The 25258-nt window shown below is 37.2% G+C and overlaps 1 protein-coding gene across 1 annotated transcript in view; it reads left to right on the plus strand.

Annotated features, from left to right (window-relative positions):
* Positions 1 to 25258, plus strand: part of Prkg1 (protein kinase cGMP-dependent 1) — a 1042192-nt gene that overhangs the window by 1003231 nt on the left and 13703 nt on the right. Inside the window, exons 11-14 of the mRNA XM_028764010.1 lie at positions 13976 to 14115; positions 15700 to 15789; positions 21791 to 21932; positions 23094 to 23257. Coding sequence (XP_028619843.1) covers positions 13976 to 14115; positions 15700 to 15789; positions 21791 to 21932; positions 23094 to 23257 — 536 coding nt within the window. The remainder of the gene's footprint in view (positions 1 to 13975; positions 14116 to 15699; positions 15790 to 21790; positions 21933 to 23093; positions 23258 to 25258) is intronic.

Below are 25258 nucleotides of genomic sequence, written 5' to 3' on the forward strand. Positions count from 1 at the left end.
GTGGACATTGTGTCTACTTTTAATGCTAACACCATGCTGGTTTTGTTACTATTGTTCTATAGTATGACTTAAGTCAGGAGTGATGATAACCCCAGTGTTATTTTTGCTAAGGACTGTTTTGGCTATCCATGATATTCTGTGATTACAGATGAATTTTAGGGTTGTCTTGTCTAGTTCTGTGAAGGGTATCATTTGAGTTTTGGTTGCAATTGCATTGAATCTGTAAATTGCTGTTAGAAATGTGGCCATTTTTACGCTATTAACTGTGCTGATTGACAAGCATGAAGTGCCTTTCCATATATTGTTGTCCTCTATTCTTTCAGCATTTTTAGTTTTTTCTTTTTAGTTGAAATAGAATTACATCACTTTCCCTCTTTCCTTTCCTCCCTCCAGCACTTCCCAAGTACCTTTCCTTGAGTCCTTCCCCTTCTGGTTCACAATTTAATTGATAGTCTCTTTTTCTTTCATTATTGTCACGTACATACTTATCTATGTATGTATATGTATGCACAAATATATAAATACAATCTGATAATCTATTTTGGTGTGTGTGTTTGTGTGTGTGTGTTTCTGTGTGTGTGTGTTTATGACTTCAGAGCTGAACATTTGGTAGTGTCTAACCAATAATGGAGGCTCATCCCTAGGAGCTGTCTATAGTTCTATATATATAGGGGTAGATCCTCATGGAAAATTTTCTCCCTTCTATGTTAGCATGTCCATGGATATTGCCATTGTTACTGTCCCATTTATTCAGCTGTTTCTAGGAGATACTGCTTAATAACTGCCCTCCTGTTATTTTTGTCTCTTACAGTCTTTATGTCCCCTGCAGTATTTCCTAAGCATGAACTGCCATGTAGATCTATCTATTGGGGCTGGGCTATTCGATATTCATTAGCTATTCCTAGGCTAAGTTTACTCTTATCTATCCTTTTGAAGCCACCATGAATGGAATTATTTGTCTAGTGTCTTTCTCTACATGTTTTTTGTTACACAGAAAGACTATTAATTTTTCTGTGCTGATTCTGTATTCTGCCTCTTGGCTTAATGTATACATCGGTTAAGGAAGTTCTAGTGGAATCCTTTAGGGTCTCATGTATAGGATTGTATTATCTGCAATAAGGGCCATTTGGCTTCTCCATTCATGTATATATAATTTATTTTTCCTACCTTATCATTTTAGCTAACCTTTAATAACTGAGAAAGTATACATTCATGTCTTGCTCCTGATTTAGTGAAATGCACTTACAGGTCTAGTGACACAGTCTTTATTGTGTTGAGATATGGTTTTTTTCTATTCAGTGTTTATCTCAAGATTTTTATCATGAAAGATAGTCTTATTAAGTGTCTTTTCTGCATGTGTTGTTTTGACCGCATGGTTTCCAGGTTTGAGGCTACTAGAGTGTTGTTATATTACAGTTTTTGATTTGCTCTGCTGAGCCATCATTGTAAGCGAATGAAACCCTTTTGGTCCTGGTGGATAATGCTTTGATGTAAAGTTGAGTTCAGTTTATAAGAATGTTTGCTTCCTTGTTTGATATGCCTATTGTTCTGTAATAAACATTCATTCTCATTGTCTCTCTCCCCATTCTCTCCTCTCTCTCCCATTTCTCCCTCCTTCGCGCCTCTTCCTGTCCTCCCCAAACATGCCTTTCTCCCTTTCTTCACCTTTCTCCTTCCCTTCCCCATCCCCTCCATTTCTTTCTTAGTGGTCTCTTGTCTGGTTTTGATAAGAATATACAGGGACTTCATAAAATGATTTTTACACTGTTCCTGCCTTTGTTTCATAAAGTTCCTGCCTTCTGTGCAGTGTTGGCATCAGATTTCCTGAAGGTCTGGTAGATTCAGTCATGAGTCCATCTGAGTCTGTCTTTTTGTACATGAGGGTCAGGGGGGGGCACAATACTTTTTATTACTGCTTCAATCTTATAGCTTGCTATAAATCTGTTAATCTATTCATATCTCCCAACATACTTTACAAAGGTCCTCAGACTTATAAGAATACAGGTTTTCCAAGTATGTCCTAACAATTCTCCAAATTCTACTGGCATTTTCCCCTTTCCATATATAATTTTCTTCATTTGATTCTTTCTGTTTCTTTGGTTCTGGTTGGCTCAGGGTTTGCAGTGAATCAGTTTTTTGTGCCATTAGCCCTTTGCATTGTTCTTGTTGCCATTTAATTCCTGTCTGCCACTGTCATCAGTACTTTCTGTCTGCTGATTTGGGGTAGCCTTGCCCTTGGATGCATTGGGAAGCCCCTTGAGATTTCTTGCTTTGTCCTGTTTACTCCTGTAGGTATTTTTCTTGTTTTGGGGTTTTTCATACAGAATGTTTGGACTATATTGATTTCTTTACTAGACATTTACCCCCTTTCTACCCACCCTACATCATATTTATCCCTCCTCAAAACACAGTCCTTCCCCGAAGCCCCTCATCCCCCTCAAAAAGAAAAACCGTATAAACAAAGAAGGCATGGAGCCGTAGCATGAGGCTTGCCTTCCAAGTGTAGCTTGTTCACAGTTATTATCAAAGGAGATTCTTTGGTAAAGAGGATACCAGTCCTTGACCTAGCTAACTCTTGTTTTATCCTCTGCCTCTATATCTGACTGTTAAATGTAGGTGTTTATAGCTATAACTTACCTCAGAGAAATTTTCATCATATCTCACGAGTTCTGTCTTGTCTCATCCATTTCATTCACTTAGAAGAATTTTTTTAGTTCTTTTGCTGATTTATTTTTCAGTGACCCATTCATTCATTCATTCATTCATTCATTCATTCATTATTCAATAGTGTGTTATTCAATGCAATGAGTTTGTATACGTCCTTTAGTTTCTCTTTGTGTGGATTTACAGTTTTTTCCACTATTATTAGACAAAAATATTTCAATCTTTTATTTGTTGTGACTTTGGTTTCCTTGGCATGTAAGTGATGTTTCTCTCTGCAGCTTTCAGTATTCTTTTTTTTGTTTTGTTTTTGCTCTATAAATTAGAAGTTTAACTGTAACATGATGTGAGGAAGGTTTTTCCTGAGTCTTGTCTATCTAGTATTCTAAATCCCTCGCACCAGATTTAGAGAATTTCCTGCTGCATTGTTACTGAATGTGTTTTCTATTCCTTTACCTTGTATTTATTCTTCTAGGATCATGATTTACAAATATAATTAAATAATGCCACATAGCTCTCTCCTGCCCTGTCTACATTTTTTATTAATGTATCTCTGTTATGTTCTGGATGTTATATTCACTCTCATTATACCCAGGCTTCTTTATTTTCTTCTACTTAATCCATTCTATTGAAGCAATTTTTTAAAATACGTATTTTTAAATTCCAGTTTCATATCCTATATTAACTTCCTTTTAATTGAACAACTTGGATTCTATTTTAATTCATTAAGGTATTTGAGTCCTTTTTATTTTTGTTAAGCATTTTTATGAGTAATTCTTTGAATTCTTTTGATTTCATCTAGTATTCTCTTATCAGATTTGATTTCTGTGACATCAACCTGTTTGGAAGAATCACACTGATTGATTTTGTTTCATGTTTCTTATATTTCTTTATTAGGACATGTCCGCCAGGATTTGTGTCATTGCTTGGAATTTTTTTAACCACCTCTGTTATGTCTATGGAAATATTTGCAGTGCTGTAGTAGGACTTGGTTTATAGTAAGATAGGGTTTCCATTTGTCTGCTAGAACTGTGACTATAACTCAGTAGTTATACTCAGTGTGCTCAGAGTGTCAGGCTCGGTCCTCAGTATGACTCCAAAAATAAAATTCTATCCGCAGAAGCAACCGCAATCTATGACAATATAATAATAAACTATTTTTAAAACCACACCTCCAAATCTAGTCGTTTAGTATGACCATTACTAATGATAAGTATTAATAATGGTAGATTGGGGATAAAATAATTAGCGTCAAGCCAGAAATTAGTATTAGTGTGATGGAGAGAACACTGAAGGGAGGGTGGTGGGGGAATTAATAAAGACGACAAGAGACATTAAAGTAGCTCAGGCTAAAGGAGAACGGATAGGCAGGAGTAGAGAAATGTCATTAGACAACCTAAAACAGGAGCAGGGGGACCCCAAATGCCAGCCTGAGATGGTCTATTTCAAAGTAAGCTAAGGGTAGAAGGGGACAGAGCTGCTTTTCTAACTTGGCCTTCACTGTAAATAAGGAAAGCAAAGTGTAAAGGGTAGAAAGAGGGCTCGGGAGGGCAGAGCCTGTTTGAGGCTTCCTGCCTTGACACGCATGAGTGTACCTCTACCTAGGCTGTCTCTGAGAGGGAATCACGTCATGGATGCCGTGAAGCAGGTATGCCACAGGGCAGAGCATCTATGCAAAACCCATCAGCTGTAAATGTCCCTCAGACAAAACTTCCACCTACCTGAGCTCTGTAGTGTTCTAACGAAGTTTTTACTCCTTATCTAGAGGTATTCTTCTGGCTAAAGTAGCAGAGTACAGATCCCTGACTAGGCTCCCTGAGTGTGTGAGGAGCTCAGGAACTTTCCTACTAAGGGTTCCCACTAAGCTACTGACTCAGCAGCAGTTTCTACAATGGATTCTTGCTGATCCTGTTGACTGTTGAGAAGAGAGGGTTTTCCTACACTTCCTATCTCTGATTTATGAATGCAATTGCCACAGACAGCTTTCAGGCTCACCCTTTTTCTCCCTTCTCCTCCTCCTCCTTCTCCTCTTCCTCCTCCTCCTCTTCCTCCTCTTCCTCTTCCTCTTCCTCCTCCTCTCTCTCCTCCTCCTCTTCTTTCTCTTCTTCTTCCTCCTCTCTGTCTTTACTTTTCTTTCTTTTAGCTCTCTTTTCCATTCCTCCACCTCATTCTCTTCAAAATGTCTGTTGCTAAAAGAACAGTATAATTTTCTGAGAGTCTTACCTTAAGCAAGGGTCTTGGCCCTCTGTTCTGTGACTGGGTTTTCTCTCACTAGATGAGCACCCAGTTGGAGGTAATTCTTCTGGAAGAGGCTCTGGACTCTGTCTCTTGTTAATCTCTATAAAGTTTCCTATCTTCCTCAAAACTATTATCTCTTCACCATCACCACCTCTTACAATACCTCCAACTCAACTCTGGCAGTGTATTTTCTGGAGGTTTAATAGTCCCTGCCTGGGTATAAATGTGCCTTCAGTTAGATACTTAGATAGTTTTGTTCCCAACCTTTAACTTCTGCCAGCAGTCTTGAAAGCTCATTTTGAAAGTGAAGAGACCACTTCTATATAAAAGATTTCAAAGAAGTTAAACTGATGACAGCCACTGTATGGTCTTCACTACAACTTTAAATGCACAGTGCATTTCAAATGTTTAGCGTGACTGTGTCTCATAGATTAAGCCAATACCGGTTAATACTGGTTGGATTGACTCTACTTGAAGTTCATTTACATTTATACAGAAAATCATGTAACTACTTAGTGAAACATGAAAGCAGCAGAAAGAAATTTTCCTATTTTTTTTTAATGTCAGAAAGAGTAAAATTGAGGATAGTACTACATTTAAAAATCTGATTGGGGTCAGATCTGATGTCTGATGAATGAAGGCCTATTTGATTACAAGTTTTCTAGTATGTAATGATTAAAACTGCAAGGGTGGTGCATTAGCCTTGTGACTAGAATGCAAATCCTTCTCCGGAGTTACCTGGCCACATGCAAGAAAGATAGTTGAATTTGATAATGGTGATTCTCTCTTTTCCATTTCAACTCATTTTCAACCTTCAAGAAGAGCAAGTGAAAGAAACTCAACTGTCCATATTGGATCCTCAGTTCCACGTAGGTGAGGTCTCAGGTTTTGAGTGTGCTTTAAGTAATGAGTTGAACAGGGTAAGGAACAGTGAGGTGCTTGGTTTAAAACAGTGCAAAGAAGCTGCTAACACTGATAAATTTGGCATTTCTTTATATTTGTAAAGTTACATACAGAAATCAAAGTCTTTGTGGGGGGAAAGAAATTTTGATTATTTCATAAAGAAAAATGAGTCACAATGAGTTTTTTATTGAGTATTATATATTATATTTATATATTAAAATATAAATGTTTTATTTGAGGAATGATTATTTATATCTTGTGTATTTTGGCAACTAGCATTACCTAAAAGTTATATTGACAGAGGGGAAAGTAATTAGGACAAGGATATTGACAGTTAAGTTGGATGTAACTTTCTAAGGGCATTCCATATTTAAATACATTTAGATGAAAAAAGAGAGTTTATGATGATCACTACTTGGATTAATAGAATCAGCAATCCTTATCATTAAGAAATATTGAAGAATATAACACTAACTTAAAGAACAGAAGCTTTCTGGGCACTTCCGTCATGCTGTCTTCTTTCATGACTTTAGTGAATATGCCCTGCCCGGCATTTATGAGGATACGGTGGCCTGCCAGGTCCAAAGTGACTCAATCATTATCATAAAGTTCTTTCCATTCCCTATGAAAGTAAAATTCCTTTAATTTCGGACACATTTTGCCAGTGCTTATTATTTCATCCTTACTGGCACAACAACTTTGCAAATAGATTTAAGGGCGAATTGTAATACAAAAACAAAACAAAAACAAATTTTAAAAACCCCACATTTACAGATACCCATTTTAGTTAACATGCTCAAATATGTTAGACATTCTGGTACAAGTAACAAATTTTGTGTAGGATGATTGAAGTCTTGAGGGATTGTTCATATATATATATATATATATATATATATATATATATATGAAATTAGGAAACATTGGTGGGGTGGAGCTGGAAGGGCAGAGAAGGAAGCCAATGAGATCAAAATATCATTTAAGAAATGCTCTTCAAAGAAGGAATAGAATTATTACATTAAAATAAGTGAAAATGTTATTAAAGTGCTATGAAAGAAGTACTGATTTGACTGGGGCATTTATAAGGAATTTTACAACAATTACATGCATTCAAGTTAAATCGACTTGTAATCGCCTTTTTTAAAATTATAAGCTTCTTGAATCCACTTGGATTTTTAAACCTGTGTCAATGTTTCACAAAATTAGAGTAAAAGGAACTACATTTTTAGCAAATGACGGTAGTTTCTGAATATATACCAAAGGTAAAAAGATAGGCACAGAAGGAAGTGCCTTTCTGGCACATAATTCTTTAAAATACGAGCTAAATGCGTAGATAGCTAGCTGTATCATTAAAAAAAAAAGGCACTAGAAATTATAGGTATTTAATTTTCTGATTTTTCCTCCTTTTAAAATTCTTAAACAGGTTCGTAGAGGTACAGTGTGCACACCTCAACATGTTCTACTGTACACACACAATTCAAGGAAAATTCATATTTTTAAGAGCCCCTGTTTCCTCCCTTTCCACCCCAGCTCCAGGCAGCTGTGCGTCTGCTCTCTTTATCTAAAGCCATGCCTTTCCTGGCACACAGTTTCTTACGCTACAGTTTTGAATTGCACCCTTTGTTTTTGTTTTCCATGCATATGATTGAAATCCTATAGAATGACACCATGCCTCTCTTCCCTTGTGAATTGAGGATGTTTCTCTGCATACTGCGGTGGCTGCATCCCTATCTCACCTGCAGCATGAGGCTTACATTGTTTCTTAGACATGTATTCTAAGGGCAGTGTCTGAGTGGCCTGGAAAGTGTTTAGTGGAGATTACTTGAAAATGATGGTTAAAAACAAAATCTGGTACTTATACATTTATAGGGTGATGGTTTGTTTACGGGTGTTTCCAGTTGTTGATGGTTTTATTAAGCCTTTCAGATCACTTCCTAGCATCTTCTCTAAGGACTAACTGTAAATGAAGTGGAATGAAACACTGTAACACTTTGGGACAGGGAATCGGCAGCCTTAGGTTATGTTTCTCTCAGCATAGGTATCTTGGATTTTCTTTTCTCTCTATTGTAGATAGTTTATTGATATAAGTTCATTAAATCATCTCAATTTCTACTAAATGTGAGTTACATAAATCACACTATTGCAAGAATGTTCCTTTAAAGCCGGGCAGTTGTGGCACACGCCTTTAATCCCAGCACTTGGGAGGCAGAGGCACTCGGATTTCTGAGTTTGAGGCCAGCCTGGTCTACCGAGTGAGTTCCAGGACAGCCAGGGCTACACAGAGAAACCCTGTCTCAAAAAACCAAAAAAAAAAAAAAAAAAAAAAGAATGTTCCTTTAAAAAGCCAATTTTTCAAAACAAAACAAAACAAAAAACCCAACTACTATGTTTTATGCAATATAAGTTACTTGCTTAAAAATGTGTACTATTTTCTTAGAGAAAAAAAAATGTTTGTCATTTCTGTTTTGTATTTGTTATCATCAAGATGCCACTGCCTACATGGTCCTGTTTTAATGTTCTTGGGAAAGATTTGGGCACTGAATGTAGTTGAAGCTAAGTACCTTTTTATATGTGGTTGAGACAGCATGCACACTGTATGCCATGGCCACCCCTTCCAGTGGCCTGTTGCCATTTCCGTAAGTCACACTGCTATTACTTACTTTGGATATCTGCCCCTTTTCTCCGTCTGGAGCCATTCGTTGCCTTGTTTTTTTGCCAGTATTTGTATGAAGTGGTTATGCACACTTCCTTTAGACATTCACTTTATTTAGAGAGTAAAGTCCTTGTGGTTTAAGCATCTATCTTCTTAAAAGTCGCTTCCCAAACTTTTTACTGTTGACTTTGACTTCTTTACTTAGCAGCACTGAGGTGGACTAGGACACATAGGAACAGACATAAGTGACATTGGGCCTGTGGCATTGTCAGGGATACAAACCCAGACACTCAGCTCTGTGATGCCACCTCAAAGATTGGGGAGTTCCCTTATCTCTCAGGGTTCTGATGAAATTGTGAAGAACTAAATTACTGAGTTCTGGACAGAAAAGAACTCAAGGACGATCGATTTATGAAGTCCAGTTACTTAGCAAGATATTTCAATCCGTAAGTTAGCGTGAAGGTTAAGAGAAAGAATGGTACCCAGAGAAGAAACAAACTGTGTCCAAGTGTGAGTATGGACTTCTTGGGGGAAGATTCTGCCTTTAAAATAGTCACACACAGGATTCTGGTGACATTTGAAGCTATCATCTTCAAAGGGTTGCTTAGAAGCCTATGTGAGACCTCATTGTAGTTTCCATGCATTGGATAGCATTCCAGCTGATCTTAGATCAGAAGGATTACAAGGAAAATTAAGATATTTTTACTATAAACAAAGAATATAGTTGTTTGAGATTCCCCGAAAATGTCCAATGAAAGAAAGGAGTCCCTACTTAGGGACATATATATTCAGGATTTAAGCCTGACTCATTGTCATTTCAACATAAAATTATATATGTGAAAGAAATGTTATCTTTACATTGATAACTTTTCACAGCAAGCATTGTGCTGAAATTCTTGTTTCTCAGCCGGTCAAAGGCTTCAAGGAGATTCTGGGGTGAGATGCTCCTTTTCACATGTGTTCTTTCGTTCCCTTGTCTCTCTGTCTTGCTCCAGAGTGGCACTCAGTCTGTAGCACCACATATGCTCAGTGCTTTGACAAGAAGATCTCATTAAACTCTGGTACACATAAAACATAAAAGTAAGCGCAGTTAATAGTCACCAAATGGTAACTGTATTCTAGGTCATCTTCTACCAATCTCGAAGGTTAGCTTTGTGAATTCTTCCTATTACAAAGATGAGAAAGCAAAGGTTTTGAAGAACTTCTACAAGAGGCCGAAACACAACTGAAATTCAAACCAAGGTAGTTAAATACCAGACTAGCCACCCTAAGCCAGTGCATACTCCAATGTCTAGAAGGATTGGAGAGTCTACTAGGGAAGATAAATCTGACCAGACTTGGCCAATTGGGGCAGAGAGGTTTAGACAAAAGGAAGGAGAAATATAAAAACATATTCTTTCTTCTCCTTGCCACCCACTTCTATCTGAACTTAGCACTAATTCTTTATTTTGGTAGATGGGCTACTAGATAATAAAAACCATCATCATCATCACCATCATCATCATCACCGTCGTCTTAAAATTTTACAAGTAAATTCTGTAACTAATCAGACACAGAGGAAGTAAGGAAGACAAACTTAACTTTGATTTTAAACTTTTGTATATCAAATTTAACCCGTATTAAACACATTACTTTAGGCTTATCAAATGCAGTTCAGACAGAAAAAGAATAAATTAAGACAAATTTTTAAAGAAATGAATAGCATGTAATGTCTCAAAACTTGCATAGATTTATATGCTCCATGGTTGGGCAGTATATTGTTTCTCATTGTATTTGTGGACATTGAATAGGACCAAGATTACTTTGAGTGAATAATATTAAATAGCTATTATAATTAAAGGGGGTTTTTAAGTAACTGGGAATTGAACCTGGGGACTCATATATGCTAGGCAAGAACACTGCTACTGAAATATATTCCCAGCTCTTAGAAAAAAAATTTAATATTCATTTATTTTATGTGTGTGAGTACACTGTTGCTGTCTTCAGACATACTAGAAGAGGGCATTGGATCCCATTACAGATGGTTGTGAGCTACCATGTGGTTGCTGGGAACTGAACTCAGGACCTCTGGAAGAGCAGTCAGTGCTCTTAACCGCTGAGCCATCTCTCCAGCCCCAGCTCTTAGAAAATTATAAATTATTTCCACAACTAGAGTTTAATTTCTACACCTCATAAAATAAAATACATTAATTCTGTAAGTATTAAGCAACCCAAAAGTTCTAAGGCAGAAGTAACTAAAAATATCCATAAAGGAAAAATTATTGTGAACATGTTGATGACTTTCAGCCCTTTCATGAAGTCTTTAGATATATGTATAGATAGGCATATGCTCATTTGCATATATAACATGTAGTCATAAATATATACTGCCTTACAACTAATACTGTTTATTTTATTCTAAAACCAATTTTACAACTACATTTCATGGACATCGCATAATTTATTTTTCCCGAGCTCCTATTGACAGTCATTCAGACTCTTTCTGGTTTTTCCTGATAGAAATAATGCTGACTGGAAGCTCCATGAATGGTCTTTGGAAAGTGGTGGGTTTGCCAGAAAGGATCTGGTGAACACATGTGTTGGGTGTTGTTCAGGGAATTAACATAAGCAGGAGACCCTCTGTTGTGTTAGCTCACAATGATAGTTCTAGGTTAAGAATCTAGAATTCAGGGTTGGACAGATGGCTTAGCAGTTGAGGAGCATAAACTACTCTTTCAGAGCACCTGAGTCTGATTCCCACTACCCACATTAGTTGTGGGGTGTAGCTTACAATCACCTGTAACTTCACCTCCAGAAATCAAATACCTTTGTCCTCTGCATGGCCTCCATGGGCACCCACACTTACATGCATGGACACAAACATATATGCATAATTAAAGCTATCAAATTTTTAAAGAAAAGATGCTGGGATTCAATTTACTTCTCATGAAGTCAGCCTCTTCACCATTTTCATTAACCACTTCCTACCCACTTTTTTGGGTAACTTAGGCAACCCACTGTGTCCCAAGTCCTCTGAGGACACCATAAATGACGAGAGGAGTACTTGAGTCTTTTTCCCTTTCTTTTTCATATATTTGCTTATTTTCATTTTGTGTGTATGCATGTGTTTATGTGGAAGCATCTGCATACCATGGCACATGTGTAGAAATCAAAGGACAATTTTCAGGCGTCAGTTTTTCCCTCCTTCCATGTGTGTGGTTTCCGAGGACTGAACTCAAGCTGTCATGATGGGCAGAAAGCACCTTCACCTGATGAGCCATCTCACTATCTCAAGCAACAAGGCTTTGATTGGCCCCTGTTGATGGTGACATCACCCATATTGAGTAGTGAAGATACACACCAATAAATACATGGTTCAATTTTTCACATAGAGTCAGAGTCGGCATATCCTATTAAACTCAGATTTGTAAACATCCATCCTTATACCTTCATTTAGTTTTATATCCAGGTGAAGAAAATCTGTGTGTACTTACAGTGCCTCAGCTCCAAATGTCCTGAATATGAACCCAGTTCTGCCAGTTAGTAGTTCAGTGAACTTAGATAACACCTGTGTGTGCATAGTTTCAACTTTGGTTTTACCAGTTTACCTGATTAGTTATATTAAATCCACTTATGCCAAGTTTACTTCTGTGAAAAGATGTAATTTTTTAAAGCAACATTTGATTGTCCCAACTTGATATAAACTTCTACACAAGGCAGGAAGAGTAATAGGAAGGCCTTTAAGAGTGTAGGGGGATGCTAGGGTAGTGAGGTGGGAGTAGGTGGGTGGGTGGGGGATCACCCTCATAGAGGCAGGCAAGATGGGGTAGGGGTTGCAGAGGGGATACTGGGAAGGGGGATAACATTTGAAATATAAATAAATAAAATAACCAATAAAAAAAAGAATGCCAAGTCATTGACCCAACCTCCTTTGGGATAACAGTAATTCTACAACAATTGCTGCTATTGTCTTTGGCAAGAATCAGGGCTTGCAGCAGTTACAGAATTGACCCAAGAGTCAAGAGATTAAGACGGGTGAGAATTAGAACGTAGACCTGTGGCTCTCAATGCTGACCTCTTTTTCTACCCTGTACAGAAATGAAAAGTCACTGTTATCAATAAAGAAAACAATGTTTAAGTTGTATATCTGAGCTGCACAGGATTCTCTTTGTTAACTGGATAAGGCTACATTTTCTCTCTTCTTGGAAAGCTTAGAATTTTGTTCTTCTCACAACAGCTTATTTGTCAATTCCATCTTCAACTTCAACAACAACAGAATTCATTTGTGCCATACCAACCTATCATTGTAAGGAGTTTCACACTGGGTCTTTGGCTGTTGTAGCTGTTTTCATGTTATGCTTTTTTCCCCTTTAACTGGTCACATGGATTCACAAACACAAACTGCACTGTTTGATGTGTCCACTCACTTGCTCATGACGTATTAATCTTCTCAGACTGAATTCATGCAAGCATTGTATGTAGACAAGACATGTAATAACTCACTAAACCTGTAGATGAAGAAGCAAAGGATTCAGAACCCAGGAAGGGTGAGCTATGCTTCAGCCAGCACTTGCCATGTTCTTTCTCTGAAGTTTTGTTTGGGTCTGAATAATGTTGCTGTTGAGTGTTGCTGTCAGGTTTCAGTGCTCAAGAACACTCAGTGAGAGCTCCCTTGACGACTGTTAACTGATCAGCTCCATCACGGTCCTTCCTCATCTTACTAGTCTCCTTGTTGAATCTCTTTTAAGCATGAACACACCTGTAGCCCACATAAGAGAAGGTATTGGAGGAATCCAGCCTCTTCCATAGGCACAGGGGAACCTTATGGGCTTCGTGACATGCACGTTCACTATATTGATCTTCAGTGGACACAACCAAAGAGCAAGATTCAAAATCAAAGAGATTAGTGCCACCAAGATTGATGGAGGAAGGAAAAAGTGGTTTTCAAAAATCGGGGGGGAGGGGGAGGCAGGGACCTTCATTATATATATTTTAACTGGAGGCAAGGAAACGATAGCAAAATAACATGGATAATAGCAGTTATGACATATGCATCTCCAGTCCCAGCAGGGACCAGCTTTATTCGCTAAACTTAACCCTAGAAATGTTTATGGATGAGGACCATGAAGAGGATAAAGTCCCAGGTGATCATGTGATCACACTTTGTCACCAGCATATGAAATAGAATTGAAAAGAAAATTAGACATTTTTGATAAAGAAAGACTTGGTACTATACTCAGACTCATTATATGAAATAAAATGAAATATGAACTATACATTTCTTCCAATTCCTGTGGGCACAAAATTAATTTGGGATGTAGTTAGTTGAAACTCATGATCTGGCACAGTGAGGTTTGAGGATGATTGTACATTGTGGCTTGTAAACTCTGCCTCTCTAACATGGGTACCCCCTGTGTGACACATGGGTGGTAGTTGGGACTCATTTGGGTCCTCCATGAACCTGTTAGTTTTAGGACAATGGTACAGTGTGGCGTATTAAGCCTGAAGGTTTTCGCTCATGTGTCCTTTCTGTTTGTCTTTAAGGTCCAGTTGAAAAGTGAAGAATCCAAAACATTTGCGATGAAGATCCTCAAGAAACGCCACATTGTGGACACGAGACAGCAGGAACACATCCGCTCGGAGAAGCAGATCATGCAGGGGGCTCATTCTGACTTCATTGTGAGGTAAAGGCACACCCCTGACAATGAACGTGCCAGCCCCACGTGACACATCAACTATGGTGCTCTCTTTCATGATGTTCACCCTTAATTTAATGTATTTACTTCATGTTCACAAACACACACACACACAAACTTGAGAAAATTGTTCGATCATCTAAGAATAAAAGGCTTGCCCCTATATTTATTTTCCAAAGGAATCATATTCTCATGTTCTCGAGAAAAGATATTTTTCAAAAGCTAGATACCAACTTTCAGCATTTCATTTCTGTCATAGCTTGAGAACATATGAAACCAATACCAAAATCAGACTAGTTACTGTTAATTTTTTTTGAAGAACTTATTATTTATTTCTGGGTATGTGTGGAATATACATGCGTTTGTGTTCATGTGTTGACACATGTGTGTGGGTGTACAGGTGAATACACACATGTGTGGAAGCCAGAGAATGATGCTGTGTCAGCTTCAGCCACTCCGTACCTTATCTTTTGTGATGTGGTCTCTTGCTGAACCAGGGCCTCATTCATTTCCTGGGATGGCTGTCCAGTGAGCTGCAGGCTTCTGCCTGTCTCCAACCACTGAGCAACTGGGCTTATAGATGTTTTCTTTTCTTTTTTTTATAAAATGGCAGCAAATCTGTCTGCTTCAGCATTTTCATAGCACTAATAAGATGATAATGAAGAGTTTTTATACGTAGGAGAGATGTTTATAGTTAATTTGCTAGTAGCACTCATAAAAAGTTAAGATACAAATTTAAGTAACTATTTACAATGTATATTTACAAAAAATGATATACTTTATATCTATATACTATGTGCTTATGACCACTAAGTTTTTCTCAAGGCCATGATTAAAATATCAGCAAAATCTGCCAGGCAGTGGTGGCGCATTAATCCCAGCATTTAGGAGGCAGAAACAGGAGGATTTCTGAGTTCAAGGCCAGCCTGGTCTACAGAGTGAGTTCCAGGACAGCCAGGGCTATACAGAGAAACCATGTCTCGAAAAACAAACAAACAAAATATATCAGCGAAATCAGAAAACTCTCACACGCATACCCATGTGGATTAGTCCAGTCTAGAAGCTTTTAGTACCATAGCTGACAAGAATCATCTGTGGCGATACTAGCTTCCTGTGGACATGAGTGCCCTCCATTCTCATCACAAAATACCAAGACTAGCAAGTCAGAGCACTGCAAGCTGTGCGCTTGTGTTTATGATAGGGACATCATAAATTGTCTCTTTTATCGATCTTGAAGTATTTAATTCAATATTCTCAACTATGCAAGTAGAACACCAGAACTTAGTGCTCTGGTGTCTCTGTAACTTTGTGCTATAAATATTTGATACATGTGCTTAATGCTCTGGTTTAACTATTAAGCAGTACATATATGCATTAAAACACCTTATTGTAGCATATACATACATATGCATGTACATATATATATGTGTGTATATATATACATATATATATATACACACATATATATATATATATGCTCATCAATTCAATAAATAATTCACCAACCTTTAAAATGAGTGTTTTAAAAGATACTAATATTCATACTTTTGTTTCCCTGCTTACTGTTCACAGGCTATACAGGACCTTTAAAGACAGCAAGTACTTGTATATGTTGATGGAAGCTTGCCTAGGTGGAGAGCTCTGGACTATTCTCAGGGATAGGTAAGAGATTTCAATCTTTTCTGCCATGTTTCTGAAATCACAGTGACACATGATGATCTATGAAAAGAATCTATTGTTATCACACATAAACTTATATTGATATTTTACAAGTGCTTATGTTTTCCTTTGCACACATGAGGCACCACCAACAGCATAAAGAATTTACCATAAGATATGTAAAACTTTGTAGCTAATGGTATAGGTTGACCCCACTTTACAGTAGGACAGTGTATGCATCACTCAGGTCTTAGTAAGCTGTGAAGGTTGGAATCAGCCAGCTCCACACCTGGAGTTTCACACTGTGCTTTAACCTGGGAGACTGGCAGCAGCATCGTAACTGTAGCCTGGGTTACCTGTCACTTTAATTGCACTACAGTTTTCAGATGGTCACCCTGTCTACGTTTTCTCTGTCTTTCATAGCTCTACTTTGAAACATGAGTTCACTCCGTTGTCTTTTAGAGGCTGCTGACTCTAAAGGGAAAAAAATTAATCCACTTATTTGCACCTTTTCACATAGACAGTTTGATTTGCCCTTCTGCCCTTCTTTGGGAGGCAAAGTTTGTCTAGAGAGAACACAGCTTTTTTTCTCTGAATCATTTCCATTTTTGGTTGTTGTTTTAAAGTCAACGACTTTGTTTTCCTCCAAATATGTTTTGATCATCCAAAAGTCATTGTGGACTTCCACCCCATGTTAGTGATCAAATCTAAATTCTTACACTTGCTAAACATATACTCTCCCACTGAAATACATTCCCAAATATTGTATCTTTTCAAAAGGTCCTTGGACCTGTTCCTCTGCATCCAGAGTGCTGGTATAGTAGCTACATTCTGTTGTCTTTTCACTTTTAGAAAACACATCCTTATTTAAAAATTATTTTCTTATTTGTTCCAGCCTTACCTTCAAGTTCTTCTCCCCTGGATAATCACTACTCCCAAATTTAACTAGAGCTATATAGCTCGGTTTTCCTGTGCATCATCTGAATTTTAAATAGTTGATTTTTGTTTTGTTTTGTTTTTTAGATAGCCCAGGTTAGAATGGGGGTTCTTTACAAACTCTTGACTTAAGCTTTCTTTTCTTTTGTGTTTTTTGTATCTTCATACAGCCTTTGATCCCAGTGGCCTTACTCACATATATTTATTAAATAGATCACTTCCTGATATGTTATAATTTAATTTACTAGTACTTTGTTTGATGTATTAACTATAGGTTAAAATAAGGCATACAAAGAACTCCTATTGTTGATCCAGGATCAGGTCAACATCTGTACTAAGCTACCATATCACTGCATATTACTGTAGTGTTGTTAGTTAATAATTGGAGCATAATTTTTATGACAGGCATGGTGATAGCAGCCTTGGGATATACTCTGATAAATAGAATAGATATGGTCCCACTCCTCAGAACTTGCTGACTATTGCAAAAAGTTATTGTTTTGATTGGTAAATTAACACCTAACATTCTTCATGTTGTTCTACATTCTCCCTTTGCTACTGTACGTGAAACCTTTTCCCTATTTTCTGTTCATTAAAAGAGTTTGTAGGTGGAATTAAACAGGAAAGGATAATAAGCAGTACAGAAGAGGGACCAGCTATGCTCCCAGAGCTCTGCAAAATTGATACTGAGTTCCTTTATTAGGACAGTAATCATAACAACATCATAGAACTCAGCCTGCAAGCTTAAGATATGTCTACACATCAGTATTCAATTGCAAGAAAATAGCACCTCATGTTTTTTCTCATGCCACTTGAGACTAGAGTTTGGCTGGTCACATGTAACAGACTGGGTTTCTGAGTAAGCAACACTCTGACTCAGCAGGATAACAAAGGGTGACTGTGAAGAATTCGGTTCCCTTGGGAAGACTGGATGAATAGACAATAACAGTGCAGGTTCATTCCTCTATCTCCAGGGGCTGTGTTCTGATCCTCCCTTTCCCCTCCCCTGTGTCATCCTTGAGTTCTGAGTACATGGTTGCTAAGTACCCCTAGGGAACTTGATATGCATAACTGAGCTTAATGTAGAAAAACAAAGGCTGCTTAGTTCTCTGATATATTCCAAAAATGTGAAACCCCACATTAAAACTATCGAATCATCAAACAGAAAGCTATTATAGATGTATAGACTTGGGCCCATTTCCCTCCCTCACCCTCCTTCTTCTGTGTGCATATATAATCTTATGTATAATCTTACTCTTTTATTCTACATATACTTATTTCACCTTCTCAATAAAATGCTGGGAGCCAAGTCTGTTAGCTCATTCCTATAGCCTCAGCTACTCAGGAGGCAGACAGACAGACAGACAGACAGAAAGACATACAGGGAGAGAGAGAGACAGAGAGAGAGACAGAGAGAGAGACAGAGAGAGAGACAGAGACAGAGAGAGAGAGACAGAGAAAGAGAGACAGAGAGAGAGAGAGACAGAGAGAGACAGAGAGACAGAGAGAGAGACAGAGAAAGAGAGACAGAGAGAGAGACAGACAGAGACAGAAACAGAGACAGACATAGAGAGACAGAGAATATTAAGTAGATGCTACATGCAGGCAAAATTTAAGAACTATTAAACAGACCTAAGCTAAACACTGGCATATTGTTTATGCCTTCTCACATTTCCCAGCTTTATTCTTTAGTAGCTATTATAATTTATCATCTAATCCATGATATTTTTTTCTTCCAAAAGTTCTGTTTTGTTCTTTGGGATAAGACAAGTGGAAATTATATTTTATTCACTTTCCCTCTACCACCTAAGAAATGCATAACTCCTGAAACTTTTAAAAATATAATTAGCTAATATAATAAATATTTATTAGGATTTACATATCCAGTAGAATATGATAAAAGTGCACTAGCATGTTAATAAGATATAGCACATAGCATATATATTGATATGAGTATTTGGTATATATTTTAATCTAGTGAAGCTGCATGTTATTAATTTTTATTTATTCATTTTCTTTATTAATTTTGTTCTGAATCACTTAAGTATCTCAGAACTCATGATTTTCAAGTCACATACCACCTAAATTTCCCATCCCATGCCTTCCTGGATAGAGTCTATGATGCTGACTATGTTGTAGAGGGTGATTATTTAATCTCTTCTTTGGTGACCTAAGCGACAGCACTGATTGAAAGTATTGCCAAAGAAATGAGTCAGTTTACCCAATAGCCTAGCTACCCCTTTTTACAATGGGCCATAACCCTGCATATTGTAACCCTGCAGATGTATGTGCTCACTAATGATGGCTGCCACTAGATAATAATGCCTAGCCTCATTCGATAAGAGATATTTTGTCTTTGTTACATTCTGACATCTCAGGATTCAGTTTATGATTAGCTGATTAAATACTGTGATTAAATTTTAATTCTTATTTACATATATATATATATATATATATATATACATACACATATGTCCTCTACTTTTATCAAATTGACGTTTCAAGCCATTTAGCTAAAACAACAACTCCTAAGGAACACATGAGAGCCTGTTCCCATAATTTGACTTGAAGTGATAGCACTGTCAAAGCACAATTTACTATTTCAAAGAGCTACACAGAATAAATGATTTCTTTCTTTGAGAAACTCTCTAAACAGCCGATTAAATAAGCTTTCACTTCTGTTTAGATCAAGCTGACACTGCCATTGCCAATTCTAATTGCAATGTTTTATTTTCAGTCACTCTAATGCTATGCTCTGTGACCGCTTTCAGTGGCCTTAATCAAATATTTAATGGTGTAACAATGTGTTATTGATACATTATTTGTGTGTGCTTGTTATATTAATCTCTCAAAGTTTGAAACTAAGATTCCCTTTAACCTTTAAAATAAGTTACAAATACACTTACACGTGATATATACTCAATAGAGATTGCTGAAAGAATTAGAAACCAAACTTCTAGAACCTTCTAAAGTCCAAAATGGCTCAGAACCAAGATAGGTATCTCTGGAGAAAGGAAGTAATTGATCTCTTGGATTCAAACAAGCCATGCAGTGTGAAATCTTCTAAAACCCCATTCGTGGACTGTTTTGATTAGCATTACTCTGGAATGTTTTATGTTCAGGGAAACTGAAGTCATATACAACAGAAGTGTGTGCATATGCTTACTCATTAAAGTAAAGCATGTCTTCAAAGAAATGTTCTATTCTGGGTAGACAAACATTCAGAAAAAGAATTCAGGATAATGCTCTAATCCCTTTCTAGTCCCCAGGATTGTAGATTTTTTAGACCTGACTAGGTTTTCTACTTGTTAGAGGGCAACTGTAACCTAAAGAACACCATTCCCTTCCTGCCATGGATGTGGTTCTTTCCATAGGCCCTTTCTTACCTCCTTTGAAAGTCACAGTTGTGTGACTCAGATAGCACTGGGATGGTGATTTCTCCGTGATGAGAGTCAAAGCTCTGACACTTAGAGTAGATGTCACCATTCCCAGAGATTAATTTAACCTTGAACTTTATTTATAAGATTTGTGTTTGAGATAAGGGCTCTCTAAAGTCCAGGCTGGCTTCTTGCCTCAGCCTCCTAGGTGCTAGGATTACAGTTATATGCTATCCTGTCTCCTTTATCTGTGTGTGTTTTAGTAACTACTCGGGAGATATAAAAGGTAACTGAGTCTGTACAGCTGAACATACTATTTCTGAGTACAAATGTCCTACAAGACATCTGCACCAGCCTTGGATTTGCAGATGGATTTTGTAAATATGCAGCCATATTCCCCTGCTCAGTTTGTTAGACTTCACTTTTCAGGGTTTTTTTTTTTTTTAAGTGCCATCAAAATACAGACAGGTTATCAGGGACCTGCCTATGAGCATGCTCCTGTCCCACTGTTTACTGGATACTACCTGAAGTTGTAGTAGTTCCTGTTTCATTGAAGCTACGCCAAGAGCTGATAACAGCCATAAATTCTGAAGTCATTCAGTCAAATCTCAGTACTTAAGAAAGAAGTAAAAGAACATGTTCATCGTAAGTCCAGTGAATAAACAAATACAAAGATTCTGCTCTAGAAACTAGGAATGACCTTAGAGCTATCTTTTATCATTATTTTAATTAATAAAGTTACATGTTTATATATAGACACACACAAATACAGATGAGACAGAGAGACAGGAGGCAGAGAGAAAATGCGTTTGTGTTAAATGTTGGAATTTAACAGTTCCTTGACTTTTTTCTTCTAGTTGTTATTCCATTTCTTCTTACTGTTGCAAAGGCAATGGTATAGAAGGTAAATTATGTCTGTCTTAACGCAGAAGACTCAGAAACCTAACATGGCGGGTGAGATGACATGCGCAGTGTTGCAGCTCTCTGACATGCACAGTGTTACAGCTCTGCCATGGCTCTCTGCGAACACTGGCTTCTCTCATTATCACATTCACAAGAACCATACCCACACTCTTTAGAAAGATCCAGATAAAATGAGCTAAAAGTAACCGTGAACAAATTCATCTATTTAAGTTGATAGATATGTGCATGCTTACTATGGAAGGTGAATAACCACTGTTTAATGTAACTTCTCCTTTGAACTAGAGATCTAGCTAAATGGTATGAAACTTGCCTACTATATGTGAAAAACTGGGTTTGATCCCAAGTAGCCGAGAATGAACAATCGATTAATTAATCAGATAACCTCTCATTTGAAAAGCAAACTGTCAATAAACAGGTGCTAATATAGGACTCATTCTCCTGCCCACAGCTGGGACTCAGCATTTTTTTTTTTATTTAGCAGTGGGCTGTTGAGAGGAAGCCACAAAATCCATGAAACTTAGTATGCTACTGATCCATTCTTGAGCCTTCCAGGAAGTTGGATTTAACTGTCCCACTCATAATGGCAAGGAATTCTTTGGCTTGATCCTCGGATGCTTTTTAAAAACCCAATGGAATGGAAACCGCGTAATATGGATCCAGTTAGACATTGGCCTCTGAGCCAACATTAGTGCAGAAATATAATGAGCTCATATATCCATGAATTCCTAGAGAATGAATACAGTACTCATTCTGTTTTCCATTTTCAGGGGTTCATTTGAAGATTCGACAACCAGATTTTACACAGCATGTGTAGTAGAAGCATTTGCCTATCTGCATTCCAAAGGAATCATTTACAGGGACCTCAAGCCAGAAAATCTCATCCTAGATCACCGAGGCTATGCTAAACTGGTCAGTGTGTTTGACATATGGGTTGTGTCCTGAAGTCTAAAAGTTCTCGGGTTCATTTGTTAACAGAAAAATCTTTTTTCCATTCCAATGTTATAAATTCTTAAAAGCAGTGTTAGCATTGAAGTTTTTAATTAAAATGTATTTCAAATTATGTAAAATATTATGAAAAATTAAATTGGAGAGGTTTGAATTAATAATAGCCCCACAAAGCAAGTATTCAAGTGTTAGAAAATGCCCTTGTTGGCATATATATATATAATTCTGTATTTCTAAGCAGCTTCCTGCAGTGGAAATTAGTACTATACAAGACCATGAACCTTTTATGTATTTGGTGTTTAAGAATAATGCTCATGAGAAATGAGTTCTGAGGTAACATTATCTAGGTTATGCTAACAGTAATGGCACTATCAATTGGATAAGAGTTCTAAAGACCTACTATATAACTGAAGTTCCTTCATTTAAAAATGTTCAACTTCTAAGAGTTCTAGATCTATTGGTGCTTGTTTCTAGTTGTAAACTATTGGACTTGCTACCCACGCGTGGATGTTAGATACATCTAAATCAATGGCATGTAACTGTTTGCATCTAAACCAAACACTTTACAAAAGGGAGGCTTTCTGTATTTGAAGCTCCTTCAAACCATTCCACTAAAAGGAGATAGATTTTGTTTTATCTGCTTATTTACTAGGGGAAAATGTTGCTCTCTTCAGTGTATCACTCACCTCCTTCAAAAGTAAACCTTCTTGTATATTCAGTATTAGAGCTGTGAGCTTCATAGCATCCAAAAAGACTCATGTATATGCCATGGAAACTTTTAAGATGACCCACCTAGACCTCGGCCTCTTTAGAAGAGAAATTCTCTCTTTATGCCACAACCACTATTGGCAAAAAAAAAAAAAATAGGGAAAAATGAACAGTGTTTAAGAAATAGGCTTTTCTTTTAGTGAGTTCAATGTTATCCATGTTCAGGTTTCACTTTCTCTTTGGAACTGAATTTGAACAGGGCATCTGTGTTTGCAAACATATGTAATTCCTTTTAGAAGACAGGACTATAATGAATTATTTTTGTTTATTGGTATCACCAGTGTGCTAAGTGAAGTACAAATTACTCTACAACTTGATCATAAATAGCTCAAGCGTCTTGCTTTCTCTTTTTCTAAGGTTGACTTTGGCTTCGCAAAGAAGATAGGATTTGGAAAGAAAACATGGACTTTTTGTGGGACTCCAGAATACGTAGCCCCAGAGATCATCCTGAACAAAGGCCATGACATTTCAGCTGACTACTGGTCACTAGGAATTCTGATGTATGAGCTTCTGACTGGCAGGTATGGACATCTTCGGGGAACTGTGAATAACTGTAGGCCTCAGACACCTGTGCACTCCTGCCTTTGGCACTCTGATTAGATGATTTTAAAGAACATCTCACTATACCATGGAATTCAACTTATTTATGTAGATAATCACAGAATCAGAAAGCAAGCATCAAAGTAGGTCACAAGAGTACAACCAACTCAATAGCCAACTTTAATCTTGCCATCACTGTCTTCGTGTGTGTGTGTGTGTGTAATAGAGATTAAATTTCTTTGAGACTTATTAAACTAGTCATTTAGCTGAAAATAAAGTATGAGAAATGATAACCATATGAAAAGTTTTAGGGTCAGATTTCCGTACAAGCAACAGGACCTGCTAGCAGGTTTTGTATCTAAATGAAACGTGAGCTCTTTGTTCACTATTTGCATAATATTATAATCAATAGGAATGGCACAGGGCATAAGGCATAAGTTTCCCAAGAAATAATGTGAAAGAAAAAATTGGACCACCGTAATATGTGCTAAAGATGTTGAGTAACACAGGGTCATCATGACCCATGGAGTTCAGAAGAGGTTTCTGTATGAAATAAGAGTATGTCAGAACCTTGCAGGAAGATAGAATATAGATGCAGAGAGAACGGCAAAAGGCATTTGAAGCATGGCTTTCCTCAAAAAAATAATTTTTAAATAAAACTAAGATATGATTCAGAAATCTCACTATCAGTTACTGCCATCAGCAGGATGTTCAGAGTAACAACACCATGATGTGTCTGAGGCTAATTTTTCAAACTCACTGTTAAGAAATAATTATCTTGATATCAGAGCCACAAAAGCATGATGTGTGTTGTTGGCCTTGAAAGGATTAGGGGTCCAGTTAGAAGCAACCTTCTCTTCAGCACCTTTAATGCTAAAAGACACCATATCAATAACCATGTGGTTCCAACGAAGAGAAGACTATAGAGAAAAAGTTTACATCAAAATATTCCTAAAATAAGAACATGGCATATAACATGTTCACACATGCCTTTCTCACAAACACTAATTGGCCAAGTCAACAACAGGGTGAACCTGATTAAAATCTCAACGAAAAAACTGGCAAATAGACTGTTGTTGTTTTACTTTAATTTATTAGAATTTAGATTAAGTAATTTAATGCTATTAAAGATAATGTAAACCGGGCGGTGGTGGTGTAAGCCTTTAATCCCAGCACTTGGGAGGCAGAGGCAGGCGGATCTCTGAGTTCAAGGCCAGCCTGGTCTACAGAGTGAGTTCCAGGACAGCCAGGGCTGCACAGAGAAACCCTGTCTCGAAAAACAAAACAAAACAAAAACAAACAAACAAAAAAGATAATGTAAATATTACACTCTTTAACAATTTTAATACCAATACAAATTAGCATGTAGTAAAGAAAGGGCTGCATTAGCTATTGGTATATTTATTTTTCATCTTTCAAATATAATAATTGCAAATATTTTCATAATGAAAGCATGTGATTGTAAAATTCAAAATTTCAGCATTTTTTCTTTATTTTAGAACAATATTTTAGAATTGATATTATTGTTAAAAAATGTTCAAAGCTTAGCATTTCTTTCAGTGTTACTCCTTCTTGAAGCAAAATTAAGTTGAGCACACATCTGCATTTTTTACTTTTTTTTTTTTTTTTTGGTTTCTTTGAGACAGGGTTTCTCTGTGTAGCCCTGGCTGTCCTGGAACTCACTCTGTAGATCAGTCTAGCCTCAAACTCTCGAACTCAGAAATCCGCCTGCCTCTGCCTCCCAAGTGCTGGGATTAAAGGTGTGCGCCACCACCACCCGGCAACATCTGCATTTTAAAATTCATATTCTCTTCAGAAAAGAGCAGGCCTCCGAGACACAACCACCAAACAGGACAAAACAAGATACAATAAAACAAGGCAAAAGCCCTCATATCAAGACTGGACAAGGCAACCAAATAAGGAAATAAATTGGATATATACATATACATATACATATACATATACATATACATATACATATA

The sequence above is a fragment of the Grammomys surdaster genome, unplaced genomic scaffold (assembly GCF_004785775.1).
Source record: "Grammomys surdaster isolate TR1022 unplaced genomic scaffold, NIH_TR_1.0 141, whole genome shotgun sequence".
NCBI classification, from domain to species: Eukaryota; Metazoa; Chordata; class Mammalia; order Rodentia; family Muridae; genus Grammomys; species Grammomys surdaster.